The following is a 15,059-nucleotide window of genomic DNA, read 5'->3' on the forward strand; positions in this document are numbered from 1 at the left end:
CACTTATTGTTAGGGTATGATGTTGTTATCAATATTACTAACGAAGACATTTCTATCCTATCACAATTTGTATATAATTACGGTCTACGTTTGTTCATACGTATATTATCTGAATTATAATTCATTGATTAGCCATATATAAATTTGTGACAACAATTCCACTTTGATTAAATTTGAAACAACGGTTAGACAAAATGGCAAAATTCAACGAGCAATAGTATATAAAAATCTAGCACGATTGAGGATATTTGGAAATTAGGCGGCGTATTTTTATCATGAAATGCTTGTTTCATTCCAAATCCTTAAGAGCGGTTTTTTAAGAATTTTCAGTTTCATATAAATATAATTATTTCAGATTTGAGTTAACAATTATATCGATGTTTTTGATTAAAAATAGAGCTTGTACTTTAGAACTCTTTATCAACAACACTAAATCTATTAATATTTTAAAAAGAAATAGAATGAAATTGTAAATGTAAGGCAGAAACAAAATTTGAAAAAGAAAACAATGAAAGTTGGATCCCATAATTTCACCGCCGAGAAGGCAAGAATCAAATGGGACCTTTCCACACCCAATCTGACAATGGTGTGTGAACTGCTTACACCGACAACCGACACTCCATCTTCTTATATTCTTCTTCTGTTTAAAAAAATCTTCTTATTCTTATTTCTTCCTATTATTATTATTATCATTAAAATCTATTTTAAAATTTATGTAATTTTTAGTTTTCCTTTACTTCATCTTTAACATTTTTTACACGATATTTGTATATTTGAAGATAATTTTATAAAGTTCTTCCTTTAATAAAAGTTCAGAAATGTGGTACGTTATCAGAGATCAAAGATATGTTTCCGAGATATAAAAATTAAATAAAAAATCAAAGGAATTTATAACATTGTGTTTAGAAATATGAGAATCAAGTAATGTATACAAATCGAATTATAATCACACTTAAATAAAATTTGGGTTAATTGATTATTTCAATAAAAAGAATAGACATATTTTACTAACATTAATTATTTAAATAGACAAAATAAAATAATAATAAGGGTTAATGTCAGCTATAGCACAACATTTTGTGTTTTTTTTATTATTTTAAGCATCAATTATAATTTGTCTCATTTTTTAACACAATTCTTTTTAAACTTTTCACTTTACAATTCAATTTACATTATATGCTTTTTTTTTTGCAAAGATGACGTCATTTTTTGCCGTGTGGATGTCCAAAATAAAGTCGTTTTAGACATTTATGTCATATATGTCACATAATGAAAGTTTGTGCTATTAGACAAGACGTTTTGTAGTTTGTGCTTAAATAAAAAAGACAAAAACAAAATATTGTACGATGGCATTAATAATAATAATAATAATTCTCTCTCTCTCTCTCTCGTACTTACTTTTATCTATTTCTTAAACTCCATATTCTCTTTCTTGAGTTTGAAAGAGAGATTGTGATTTTTCCGATTTTAACTAGAAACTCGCGCTCTCTCTTTCTTATATATGTTGTTTTCTTCAATAATTTTTTTATGGCTGGAAATTTTATGTGTAAAATAAAATTAAAAATAAGTCGAAGTATGTCTAAAATGTAGCAAACTAATACGGCATGAGAGTTTGTCTCGCTTATTATTATGTGAGTTTTTCCCACAAATTTTGTATGTTTTTTCGTTTATTTTAGCAAATGTTAAATCTATTTTATTATAAATACCATTTGTAGTATTTGATTTATTAAGATGTACTTTAATTTTATTTAACATAATCCACTTTTATCTTTGGCAAAAAATTAATATTAATTGTCATTATAGATAAATTTAAGGGGCAAAATAATATTTAAATTCTAACAAAAATAATTACGATAATATGTTAACTCTCTAATATTATAAATAAAATAATATATATACATATATATAATGTGATTAATTTGATTGATTTAAATTAATTAAAATTTTATCGCACTAAATTAATTAAAATTAAACTAAATCAAAATTCAGACTTTTTTACATTGATTATTTAAGAATGCCCCCAATAGTGCATACCTAGAGTGAAGAGAAGACATTAATAAATTGTTGTTGTAAAACTAAAATAAATAGCAAAGCTCTCACTTTTTTTTGGTGGCTAAAGTAATGTAGAGAGAAAACCGAAACAAAACATGGCTAGTTGGCTACAGAGAAGATGAGAGAATTACAAACTCCATTATCATAACCAAACATTCATCCTCTCTTGTGCCCAATTCAATTAATCTTCAAGCTTTCTTAGCTACAAAACAATTTATTATGTAAGTTCTCCCATGCTTTTCTTTATTTTTGGTTTCTTTAATTTTGTTTACTTGGTAATTGGATTAACAGTTATTTTTATTGAATTGGGTTTCTGTAAATATGTTCTTTTTCTCCTGATTTGATTTGGGTTTTGCTTAATTGGTGGAGTGTGTTTTCTTTTTATATGCTTATGGGTCCGCTTTGATTGAACTGCCAATTTTAGTATTTTCAGTTAAATTTTGTTATTTTGCTACTTTAAACTAGTTAAATTTCCAAATCTTGGGGAGAGTTGAGTTGGGTGTCTGTGAAAGTTGCTAAAGATAAAATTTTGGTTTCATTCATCTTTATAGTCAAGGCCTGGATTTACAAGTTGGATCTAGTTCTTTGCCAGAAGTTTAGGTTGCCACACATTTTACCTCTTCTTTCAAGATTTGAGAGGATGGCTAGGGTAGTTCTTATGTAGCTTGTATTGAATCGTTTATCCGAATTGATTAACCTCCTTTTGAAGAGAATCTGAGAATATTGTTTGTTTTGTAGCTGCTAGAGCATTAGGTTAGAAACTAGTATTCATGCATCAACTACTATGGTGACTTGGGATTTCTGATGGACTCTCGTAGTTTTGTTGTTTCTGTGATGGTTTACTCGTGCAAGTGGTTATATCGAGTCCTTATTGCGTAGAATCTGTTTGTTAATTCGATCATATGCGTTTAATCTTCTGAAATTTTGATTATATACATTTATTCTTCTTAATTTTTGATGGTTTACTCGCTATGATGTTAAGAGATGGTCTTTTAGTTTTATTTCCTTACCTTCAAGTTGTAAATTTTGTATTTTATTGTGATTATCTTCTTGTTCCCGTGACAGAAGTCCTTTAATTCCCTTTCCTCATTCGGAGTTACTATTAAATGCTATTTTTCCTTAATTCAACTTCACTCATATGTTTATGTGAAATACATTATTGTTATTACTTTGGATATTCTCTAGTGTTTTAAGTGTCTTGAGCTGACTGTCTTGTGTTTTCTCCCTGAAGTATTATGCACTCAGCTTATTCTAATGATAGTGAGCCTATATCTGTTAATTCAATGCAGCGCAGTTTAGAGATGGGAACGTTAGAACCTGACTCTGAGGATGTGGATTCTGATATATACCGGACTTTAGGGCTGAAGACATCGGGAAAAAGAGCGTCGGGAACTCCACGGGCTTTAACGCTCCTTTCGTCACTTCTCGAGAGGGCTGTCCAGAAAAATGAGATGCTATTGGAGACGACACGGATGGATGATTCTAAGACAGTGTTTCATGGTTTAAGAGCACCTACTTTAAGCATCCGGCAGTATGTAGAGCGTATCTTCAAGTACGCTGGCTGCAGCCCCTCCTGCTTCATTGTGGCACACATTTATGTGGATAGACTTATACAGAACATAGATATTCGTTTAACCTCCCTTAATGTCCACCGACTCCTGATAACAAGTGTAACGGTAGCTGCAAAGTTCATTGATGACGCGTAAGTACTGATCCCCAAATAGTTAACTTTTATTTATGTAGATCAAGTTAATTTTTATTTATGTAGGTAATTATTGCATGCTGACTCTTAGTTCAGTCTACTAGAACAAATGAGCAACTAAGTATAGAGTTCAGTTTGTTTTTGTAAATTTTCTCCTTTATCCACATAATTGATCGATGAACAATTACAATTTTTCACAAATTTGTTAAACATCTCTATGATTTTCCAGGTTCTTCAACAATGCCTACTATGCAAAAGTGGGAGGAGTAAGTACAGAAGAGTTGAACAAGTTGGAGATGAAGTTCTTGTTTAGTATAGATTTCAGGCTTCAAGTAAATGTGAATACATTCGGAAGATACTGTTCTCAGTTAGAAAATGTAGCTGCTGATTGTCATCAAATTGAACGACCAATTCAAGTTTGCAGAACTAAAAAAAGTTGGTCAACCAAAGATGATTCAGCCACTTCTTCTCCCACGATTGCCAGATGAAGGTTCCAAATTATCTGTGTATCATTGTAACCTACATTTGTTTGATATAGTTAGAGTTAGAGATCCTGGATATTGGATTTAGATGTGAGTAAGGCACTAGCTCAGAATCATTTTGAACGAAACTGATTAGTATATGCTGTCCTATTTTTTGAAGCTATGGCCTGCAATTATCTTCTTTGCATTTGCTCTTCAAGATTTGTGTTGTTCCTTCATGTAAAACATCTAATGTACAGATCGACCAGTGTTCTGGTCCAAGAATTGATTCATTGATACTCATTTATTATTCTTACTGTCTGATTGTTATGTGAACCTTTCCTGTTGCTTCTTTGTAATGCTGAAATATGTTTCGATTGAATTTGTCGGTTTGCTTTGGTTTTAAACACCCCTATATAAGAAGCACAACAGAGGAATAATTTACAGCTAGCAGCTATACTTTATTAATACAAGATATTTATAACAGTTGTGTAGATTGTACACTACCAAATTCATGTACAAAGCTTCGTTCTCATATATACCTACTAAAATTGGGGTTCTTGCAGATTTGCCGGTCGTACCACTAATATCTCCTTCAATGGTTTTATAATGACCGGAAGCTTTTGATCTCCCCCTTGATACTTATATCATTATCGACGAAGTTCACTTGGCACTCTCAAGGTGTCAGGGTGAAAGACAGATGATTTTCAATTCAAAGCAACCGGAAGCATTACCGAGGAGGCCTTTCCAGTGCCACCCAACCAAACTTACCTCTACGAAAATCAGTCAAGATACGGAAAGCTGCTTGATGGGTGTCCCCATTGAACAAGTGAACTGCAAGCTTCTGAATAAATCTGCATTTACATAACTAACAGCAATTAAAATGGAATGCTCTGTTTTGTATATGCATAACTTTGAGATCTCTTGCTTATGGTAATACAAGATACTGAGTGATTTATACAAAGAAAACATACGTTCTGCCAATTTGGCCGTCTACATCAATCTTGTAGCGGCTATGAAGAGCTTGTGAACCTGGCAAACGAAAAAGAAACAAAATTAAAAGCTGCATATCACAGGCACTGATTGAAGAATAAACAATATGCATACCTACTGACGGTATTCTTGTCAACATCTGTACAAGAATTGTTGCCACATCGGTCACATCATAGGATCTCTCCCCAATGTCATCGCAGATTGCAAGCTTAATAGCGGCAGATTGATCATTAATCCGCATGGGAAGCATGCCAGGAGAGTCCAGCAACTCAAGCTCATCCCCAAATCGGGCCCATCTTAAAAAAAAAAAAAAACAACAAATGCACACGACGTAGCTGAGTCGGTTTTTCTTCTAAAAATCATTAACCTTAGCATGTAAAATAAAGTTTCCTACACAATCCACATCCTGTCATGCTAAAATCTTCATCTATGAAGAAAGTTCAAGTATGCCAAAGGCACTTGTGAATTTCCAAGATTCTAAAAAAACTCCATGACCAAATTATTCAATACTTTTTTCAAGGGCAATTAACATTGGAAAAAACCGGGGAGTCCGCTTCCCCTTTAAATTCATTAATGCTGCAAATTTAAACTTTTCTTTTTATACTTTTCCTTAGCTTCCAATTAGGATATTTAAAGATAGTGAAGAACAGTGAAATATGGACATACTTCAATACTCTTGTAACTCCCGGCCTGGAGGCTGCTTCGCACTTTCGACGCTTCAATAACCGGTTAATCAGAGACGATTTCCCAACATTTGGATACCCAATAACTCCAGCTCGAACCTACAAAATCACAAAATCATCTCATCAAACAAAATTGTGAATGAGTGATATCAATTAATTGATTCATCAATGTATGCACATCATTGTGAAACTCACTGCACGAGGAAGAAGTCCTTTGGCTCTGCGTTTAATATTTACACTTTCAGCTAATGACTTCGCTAACCTGCTTAGCTTCATGGCGCCCTGTACTTGTCATGAAACAATGCTATTTAAAATGACGTTCAAACTTCAAACTAAAGCAGCCAGAAGAGGATCTCGACAAATACCATTCCAAGTTGCCCATTAGCAAAGACTGTCCTAATTCCCTGTCTTGCGAAATAATTTGACCAAGCATTTCTATCAGCTTTGGATATCATATCTTCTCTATTCAAAACTAAAATTCTTTTCCTATTTCCAATCCATGAATCAATCTGCTAGAAGTAAAGACAAGACTTAGAACACGTGCCTCAAAATCCGAATTACTTAAAATTATATCTCGAGTCGACAAAACAATACATATGAAAAAATCAAAACCTCATACACATAGATAGAAGTGGGAAATACGACAACAATCATAGCCTCAAGTATCAACAAGATCGGAACTTAACCTGGGGATGGGTGGTCGACAACGGAATTCTCGCATCTCGTACTTCAATCACGACATCCATTAACTTGATTTGCTCTTTAAGTTCTTTCTCAGTTTTTGCAATATGACCAGGGTACCACTGGATAATTCCCAATACACAACAAAATCAAAACCCTTCCATTTCCATTCATAAGAACAACACTCAAAATTCAATAACACTAAAAGAAACCAAACCTTAAATTCATACCTGAATAGGACGCAGTTGTCTGGTCCAATAATGAAGGTCAGTTTCAAGATCAATCCAATCCATATCAGCAAGGACACTACAGGAATTATCATTCCCATTTTCATTTGCATGAAAAGTTGGAACCTTTCCACCGACACTAACCACCTGCCACCATAATTTCCTTCAGACCAAATTATTCATGCTAATTCAAACAAAAGCTAGCTTATCTTAAAAGAACAAAAACAAAAAAACTCAACAAATTTTTCAGCAAAAATTGAACAAATAGACATAAAACCATAAACCCAGATTTAATCCAAGAAAGCTAAGCAATTAGAAAGATTTTTAGCTGAAAATACACACATAAACTCTAGCAATAAGCCATTAAGATAAGATAATATCTTGCCTGAATTGTGGAAGATTGGGAGGAGATAGAAGCTGTAGTGGTGAGCTGAGCAGTTGATAAGGAATGAATTCGGGTACTGCTGGTTCGAGATTCAGGTAGGTTAACCCAAAGTGTTGGAGTTGGAGTGGATGAACATAGCCCCAGAATCTGCACCCCCATCCTTGCTTTCTTCTCTGTTCAACTTTTTGTTTTTCTCCACAGAATTTGAACTGGAATAACTGTAAGCCGTTGATCTTTCTACACTGTGTTTGGGTGGTTTAAGCCCAGTTTCATAAAAGGTCCTGAGAGGCCTCGGACTATTCAGGGCCTAAAACCCAAGCGACTTAGTGCTACTCCGTCCATGGGAAATGGATATATCTACAAACCATCAGTACGAGAGTCTCAGTGTTTTCTGTTTTCATTGTGGTATTATCGGCAGGGGGCGAAACCAGAAATTATTCTTAAAGGGATCAAATTTTATAATTTACTATAAAATAAAAAATCAAGGCGGTCAATTTATATAAATTATGAGTATAATAATATGATTAGAACTAATTTAGACTAAGTATTAGTATAATTTTTTCTCCAAAAGGTGGTCAATTGACCACCTAATCTTTCATGTGGCTTCGCCACTGATTATCGGGCATGACCAAACTGGTTGCCATCGGTATTTTTTAGATTTGAAAACAAAAACTGTTTTGCCAAATCAATGGAGTGATGATATTCGTGCAACTGAAATTGGAGTTAAGAATTATAAACTTAGCAAACCTCAAACTTTTGTTCCTTTGACAAGAATATTGCCAATGATTGCTAGGACACCAATGGTCACAACTATTCCAACTGATATAGCAGCAGATCCCACCTCTAATTCCAATTCTTGCAAAAAAAATGTTAATTTTGTTGATGCAAATGGTAAGCGAGAACGTAATGATCCTCTGGCTGCTTCAATGTCATCCATGCCGATGGAATTAATGGTGAATGTTGTTCCAGTTAGTAAGAAGAAATCATCTGGAAAATAATCTGTTCCAATAATGTAATTGCTTTACTTCAGTTTAGATCTATATTGTGGGGGGTGTTTGGTTCAGCTTTTTGTTGGAACTTTTGGCTTTTGTTTTTCAAAAAACTCCATCAAAGTGTTTGGTGAGAAATTTTTCAGAGCTTTTTGAAGCTTTTTGAACCTCCAACAACTGCTGTTTGAAAAGCTTCATTTTGGAGTTTTTTTGCCAACAGCTGATAGCTGTTTCATTATTTAGACAAAACTACCCCTATTAGAATATATCATTTTTTTATATATAAAATTATTTAATTTATTTTTAAATACTCTAATCATTTATAAATTATATAAAATTATTTTATTTATATTAAAACAAATATAATTTAATAACTTTTTGAAAAATTTATTATAAATTTATCAAAAAAATATTTAAATAAGTTTAAACTAAATTTTTCTTCTTATAAAAAATAATTATTAATACTTTTATTAAATAATATATGATATAATTTATTCATAATTTAATAAATAAAAACAAAAATTATGCCCTTTACGGTCATTTTATATATAATCAGCTACATCTAATTAAATCTCAACAAACACTTATGGTCTACCAGCCAACAGCTAACAGCTAACAGCCACCAGTTACAAGAAACAGCTGATCCAAACAGGCGTCTTGATTTGTAATTTCAATTCCTTAAATTTGCAGTGTAATCCCTGTTTCTAATTCAGATTTATGAATGTTAATGATATGGGGATTGCTCCTTATAATATTTTTTCGTTTATACCCTAACTTAAGAAAAAGTTCATCTGTACTATTTTTTTAATTTTTCGTTTTCGTCTCTACCCCGAAAAAGATACAATTATAATTTAAATAATTTAAAAATAAAAATGCTAATTACAACTAAATAGAAGGATTACACTATATTTTTTCTTATTTAAAAAAATATAAATAAATCCTCTAAATTTAAAAATATTCAAATATATCCTATAATTTATTATTTTTAAATATTCTATTAAAAAAAAATTATTTAAAAAAATATTTTCGACCTACCACCATACTCCTCTGATTTTTCGAACCCGCTAATTTTTTTGAAAAAAAAAATAATTTTTTTATTTTGATGCTCCTCCTTCTATGGAAGGAGGAGCTCTCCTTCTTCTATGGGAGGAAGGAGCAGATCTGCTCCTTTCGCCCATGGGAGGAAAGAGCAGATCACTCCTTCCGCCCGTGGGAGTAAGGAGTCAAGATGCTCCTTCCTCCCGAGGGAGGAGCAGAGCTGCTCTTTCCTCCCATGGAGGAAGGAGCGGATATGTTCCTTCCTCATGGGAGGAAGAAGCACGCTGCACCTCCTTCCGTGGAAGGAGGAGCATCTTGTGCTCCTTCAGAGAGAAATTCAGAATTTTTTTTAAATATATATATTTTTATTTTATGTTAATTTTATTTTTTTATATAATTTTTAATTTAAAATAATCATATATTAATTAATATTAATTAAATATTTATTATCAATTGATTTTTTTAGAGAAGAAATTATTTTGTACCATTAATAATATTAATGTGTAATTAGAATAGTAGATAAATATGAAGGATTATTTTAGTCTTTTTTGCACATGAAAAGAGATCATTTTAGTACTTCGGGATAGAGACGAAAACAAAAAATCAAAAAAAGTTACAAATGAACTTTTTCTTAAGTCAGGATATAAACGAAAAAATATTACAAGATGGTTTTTTTTTTAAGTAATTAGACCTTTTATTATCAAAAACCGAAGAAGAACCTGTTGGCGTATTAAAATCAACTAGCCATTTGCCACCAAAAGACGTGACGTTTTGGGCTTAAATATTTTTTTTTTGTATGCCTCGCGCCAAAAAGTCACCTGGTTCAAACGTTAACATTATCCACATCGGTAGCGAGCCGTCACTTTTAAATTGTTAGTCGAATCCCATTTTTCAAACCCCAAAGTTTATAGCAGGGCTGATTTCTCGCTTAGCATTCTATCTATGGAATCCTTAATTGAAGCTATTCAATACTACCACCCACTAAGAATCCCACTACCCTCTTGTGTCAGTCGATTGCATTCCTACTAGTTTGGAAGGTTTTGTTTAAGTGGCCTAGCATACTTAGTTTTATTTGGTCTATCAACGGGCTTCATATATGATTTTTTGCAAAACCATTGGACATGCATTAACCATAAATCCCCCAATGCATTATTTAGAATTCAAACTAATAAAGGTATGGAATTAAGAGGCTCGATATGTTAGGTTTCTAACATCCTTAATTTAGTCAGATCGATATGCATGTTACATAAAACACATAAAATACTTGAATTGAATATGAGATCAAGAACGAAACCTGAGTTGGAAACGTTGATCCCTTAACGCCATCTAGATCAGAAGCTATAATCTTCTTCTTTATGATCTCAATCGGAAGATGGCCTTACTCTCTATAACTTATATCTTCTCTGAACTTTATGAGAAGACCAAAGAATACTTCTTATGAGATCAAAGAAGGGACCTAACTATTTATACTGTTTAAGGAGTTGAACGGGCTCCCATCAAAACCCGTTAACTCCAGCCCGCACTTTATCCTCAACACACAAATTAGAGCCCAATCCCTCTTTATTTGATCACACGGACTTAATAAAACACTAGCCCATCAACAAAGCCCACACTACGGAAGCCCATATCAAAATTAAAAAATTCCAACATTCTCCCACTTGGGCGATGTTAATGGTATAAAATAATTTTAGATATTTAAAAATATCTTTAATATCAAAATATCTTTTCAAAATAGTTATAGTGTTTACCCAGCTCTAATTGACCTTTAAGTGTGGTAGTACAGTAAGATATAACAATTCCAACTTTATGATCAAATTCTGATTAATGCATTGTTTATCTTATCGATCACCATAATTTCTTACTTTATGCAACAAAAGTACGCGTCAGAATCATCCTTTATGACTTATAAAAAATTTGTATGTCTTAAATTCTTTATATCTCGAGATTTTTATGTATCAGAAGACATACAATCAAGGCTTTTAACTTAATTCATGCCCCAAGCCTCTGCTTAAGATGATACGTGTCTTAAGACTTTCAACAATGACATGTCATTTCAACAATGTTTGCAAAGAAATTAACATTTCATACATAATAGAAAACATTCAACTAAATTTGTACCAATTACAAACATACAACTGAAATTCTACCAACGTACAGTAAGCATCATTGTACCAACATACAACAAACAATATTGTACCAATGTACAATAAACATCATAAGTAGAAAAACCCCAACCTCCCACTAAGCTAAGGTATCTGAAAACTTGGACAACCTCATGCTAGCTAGCAACATGTTTTTGAAAAACATTAGGTCGAAGTCCATTAGTTAAAGGATCATCTATCATGTCATCTGTCACGACCCAAATTCATGGATCACGACCGGCGCTAGGGAATGGGAGTGGTTGCTCCGAAACCCGTAGCAAGCCTAAAAACCATTATAAATTTTTCGCGTTTTAAAACATAAAAAGGTTTGCAACCTCGTTGCGGAAACACTTTAACACCTTTATTAAAAAACGCGATCGCAATTCAAGATCATATATCACATATGATCTGTTTTCAGAAAATATCGTTAAAACCTTTCTCTCGTTTAACGTAAACACATTTCTGAAAACTGGGTCTTAAGACCCTGATTGTATTTCAAGAAATCAGAGCGCAAACATCAATCTCAGTTGACGCACCTGCTCTGTTTTCAATACAATCCTAAAATGCTAAATCATGAAACCAGTGTCTCTCAAACAACTGGTCCAAGCATTTTAGAAAACACGCATCTTTTCAAAACTTATATCTTATATACAGTAGTTCAATCAGAGTATATCAAAATAAGTTTGAACTGCTGTAAACAGAAAGACAGACTTCCCAGTACCCAACTACTTGCAGCTCTAGAGGTATGGTTGACATTGACTTCCAGAATTATTGTGGAAGTCTGACCTTGTACTTGATAACCTGAAAGATAAATATTGGGGAGGGTCAGAAATATAAATATTTCTGAGTGAGTTTACATATTTACAATTGAATATTTAAATCGCATATATGTAAAGCATTTGTACATATCAAAAATATTACCAATTACTTGATCCAGATGAAACCCTACAAGGTACACAATTGTATGGGTCTCAACCTACACAATATAGGCATTAGACCGTGAACTGAATCACTGCCGTCTAAGCCGGTGTCTGGACCGTAACCGTGAAACTGCCATCACAGTACTGTGTTACCTGTGACCGTAACCGTTCAGCCGTCTCAGACTGTTAAGTCAGGGTCGCTAGCACTTCCAACGCCCAATGACATTAACTGACCTCTATGTCAGACACAGGCTCGTATCTAAGACACTACTGGTGATCACACAGTCCTATTGACAACCAATAGGAAGCTTGTTCCAATGGATCTTTCATGGTTAAGTTATACTAGTGCGATTTGTTATTTAAAACAGTTTAAATGTAAATATTCAAAAGTAAAAACCACAAAGTAAAACTCACAGTACTGTCGTCCCCATTTTCAAAAACGTAAGCTCCAAACAAGCTTGTCAGTCAAACACGTTGGTGTTTGGCTCGCTAGATCGACCACTCGTCGGATCTAATTAAAATTCAAATGTCAAAACACATTAGACATTGAATTTTAACTCTAGTCCTATCGTATAAACGATAGACTCAAATAACTATTGTTTATAGACGACTCTATAAACAAACACATGAACTAATCTCAATATTGAACTTCTCGTTCAATATATAATACCACTCTTGGTATAGACTTATAGTCCTTTTAACATTAATCACATTGATTAATGTAGAGCCTAGTTAAAACGTCGTATCGTTTTAACGTATAGACTTATATCATTTTAAAACGTTCACCTTTAAACATTTACTAACTGACGGTAAACACACCGTCCTACTAGGCGAAGTCCCCTCGGATTCGCCGCCTGAAAAGATCCCGTCGGAGTCGGACTACACGTCCGTGCAGGGCCTGTGCACGTTCGTGCACTGTCTGTGCACGTTCGTGCACAGCCTTGGCCAGTGCACGTTCGTGCACGGCCTGTGCACGTTCGTGCACTGCCTGTGCACGGTCGTGCACACGTGCAGGCACCGGGATTTCATTCCCGAGCCACTTTCCGACGTGCTTGATTGATTTTTCCCGCTCCGAACATTTAATCACAACCTAAACAATATAGTTCTATAATTAAAACGTCGAATCGATACGTACGCGATCGATTCGATACGTTTACCGTTTAATATCGAATATATAATAATTATATATCGAAATAAACTTTGTATACGAGATTAATACCTCGATTACTTGAGTAATCGTCGAAGAAACGGAGTCGGAATCGCCAAATGGATCGCGTCGCGCCGCCCTCGGCTTGCTATAACTAGCAAGCACGTCAACCATGTTGACGCAGAGAAATGAGATGCCCCCCTCACTTCTATATATAGGCATTTGGATTGGCTAAAGTACCATTTGGTACTAGCTCAATCATGCACTTTAACTCTGATTTTAATTAGTCGTCCGTAGTCCAAACGGAGACTAATTTCAAATTTTACGAAACTTTACCGAAAAATCCAATAAAATATAAAACGAATAAAAATATAATTTTTATTCGCATCCGACTTATATTTTATTTTTAATAAATCTCCAAAGATTTATTAGGTCCAAATCAGTCCCACTTAAATAAAATTACTACGTCCAAATTTAATAAAAATTGGACCGTAGCTTCTTCGAATTATTTCGCGAATAATGACATCAAAATTATTCGCTCGGGACTTATATATTATTTTATTTTCAATTTAGAAAATCTAATACCATTTAATTAGTTTATAATTAAAACTAATTAAAGTAAAGAATTCAGGGACTAAAGGAAAATTTTTTCCTTTTTAAGCCGACATAGTCAGCCGCCTCTCCCTTATTCTTTTTTTTTTATTTAATATATATTTTTATATATATCTTAATTTATATTCGTCCATAACTCGTCGAGCTTTCCGAGTTTCGACATTTTAATTTCGGGGTTTTGTCCGAAATCTTAAACTCTCCATTTAGAGTGGTACATTGATATTTTAATTATCAATATATTTTTATCAACGACGCTCAGTCATATTCTCTATTATATTAATCTCGTTCATATCCCTTTATTAAAATTTAAATTCTCGATTTAAATTTTAAACTCCAATTATTACGATATTCTTTTACGGATACGTATAAATTAAATTTACGTTTAAATTTAATTTACGTATTCCGAATTTATTAAATCACTTTTCGTGATTTAATTTAATAACCTTAAGTAGTCAAATCTTACTATTATCCTTTGACTATTAAACTTAGTCTTTCCGAATATTTTTTCTTAATATTCGAAATCTCAAAATATTATTTTTAATATTTTGATTACTCCAATTTGACCTCGTGGCATAATTAATTACTTAAAATAACGGGGTATTACATTCTCCCCTCCTTATAAAAATTCGTCCTCGAATTTAAAATCTAATGCCACTTATTAAACAACTCTATTAATTCTTAACATCTTTCATACCTCGATCCTTATGCCTTATATAGCATAAGCTTACTTCTACTAGAGGTAGATTCTAAGCTCCATCCTTATAGTATTCGTGTACGATACACGAAATACTTTTCACGACGGCAGCTCATCGGTTGCATCTTCATGCAATCTTCTTATATGTCATGATTCATCATGACTTGGAGTTAACACTCCACATTTTGTTATAACTTAAGTTATACTCTTTATCGTATTCTTTATAACCTCTCAATTACGCATTCTCTTTAGATCGGTGTCCTTCGTCTGTCAACGAAGTGTAAACCCTTACATTGTTCACTTGTATGTATACACATGATTTGTATCTTTGTCA

The 15,059-nt window shown here is 33.1% G+C and overlaps 2 protein-coding genes across 3 annotated transcripts; one reads left to right on the forward strand and one right to left on the reverse strand.

Moving 5' to 3' along the window:
* The first annotated feature begins 2,056 nt into the window (after positions 1-2,056).
* On the forward strand, positions 2,057-4,531 carry LOC126687208 (cyclin-P3-1). Of its 2 annotated transcripts, none has more exons than XM_056106182.1 (3): positions 2,057-2,273; positions 3,347-3,754; positions 3,984-4,531. In XM_056106182.1, exons 2-3 carry the CDS (start codon positions 3,354-3,356, stop codon positions 4,240-4,242), a joined length of 660 nt encoding a protein of 219 aa, XP_055962157.1. In that variant the 5' UTR covers positions 2,057-2,273; positions 3,347-3,353; the 3' UTR covers positions 4,243-4,531. The 2 variants fall into 2 exon arrangements, with proteins under 2 accessions (XP_055962157.1, XP_050237613.1); XM_050381656.2 differs by having other exon boundaries at positions 2,058-2,273; positions 3,342-3,754.
* Positions 4,532-4,652: 121 nt separating this feature from the next.
* On the reverse strand, positions 4,653-7,427 carry LOC126687205 (DAR GTPase 3, chloroplastic). Its single transcript, XM_050381652.2, has 9 exons — positions 7,185-7,427; positions 6,803-6,946; positions 6,578-6,694; positions 6,257-6,400; positions 6,087-6,173; positions 5,875-5,990; positions 5,323-5,504; positions 5,190-5,247; positions 4,653-5,069 (listed from the first exon to the last, which is right to left on the reverse strand). The coding sequence occupies exons 1-9, from the start codon at positions 7,341-7,343 to the stop codon at positions 4,946-4,948; spliced, it is 1,131 nt and encodes a 376-aa protein (XP_050237609.1). The 5' UTR covers positions 7,344-7,427; the 3' UTR covers positions 4,653-4,945.
* Positions 7,428-15,059: the final 7,632 nt, after the last annotated feature.

This window comes from Mercurialis annua, linkage group LG6 (genome assembly GCF_937616625.2).
Source record: "Mercurialis annua linkage group LG6, ddMerAnnu1.2, whole genome shotgun sequence".
Taxonomy (NCBI): domain Eukaryota; kingdom Viridiplantae; phylum Streptophyta; class Magnoliopsida; order Malpighiales; family Euphorbiaceae; genus Mercurialis; species Mercurialis annua.

Bases quoted from the DNA above. Each gene is read 5' to 3' on its own strand.
- LOC126687208 (XM_056106182.1), top strand. From the start codon at position 3,354: ATGGGAACGTTAGAACCTGACTCTGAGGATGTGGATTCTGATATATAC. The intron at 3,755-3,983 runs GTAAGTACTGAT...ATGATTTTCCAG, and splicing joins GCAAAGTTCATTGATGACGC to GTTCTTCAACAATGCCTACT.
- LOC126687205 (XM_050381652.2), bottom strand. From the start codon at position 7,343: ATGGGGGTGCAGATTCTGGGGCTATGTTCATCCACTCCAACTCCAACA. The intron at 6,401-6,577 runs GTTAAGTTCCGA...TACTTCTAGCAG, and splicing joins TGTCGACCACCCATCCCCAG to ATTGATTCATGGATTGGAAA. The intron at 6,174-6,256 runs GTATTTGTCGAG...TGACAAGTACAG, and splicing joins CTAATGGGCAACTTGGAATG to GGCGCCATGAAGCTAAGCAG.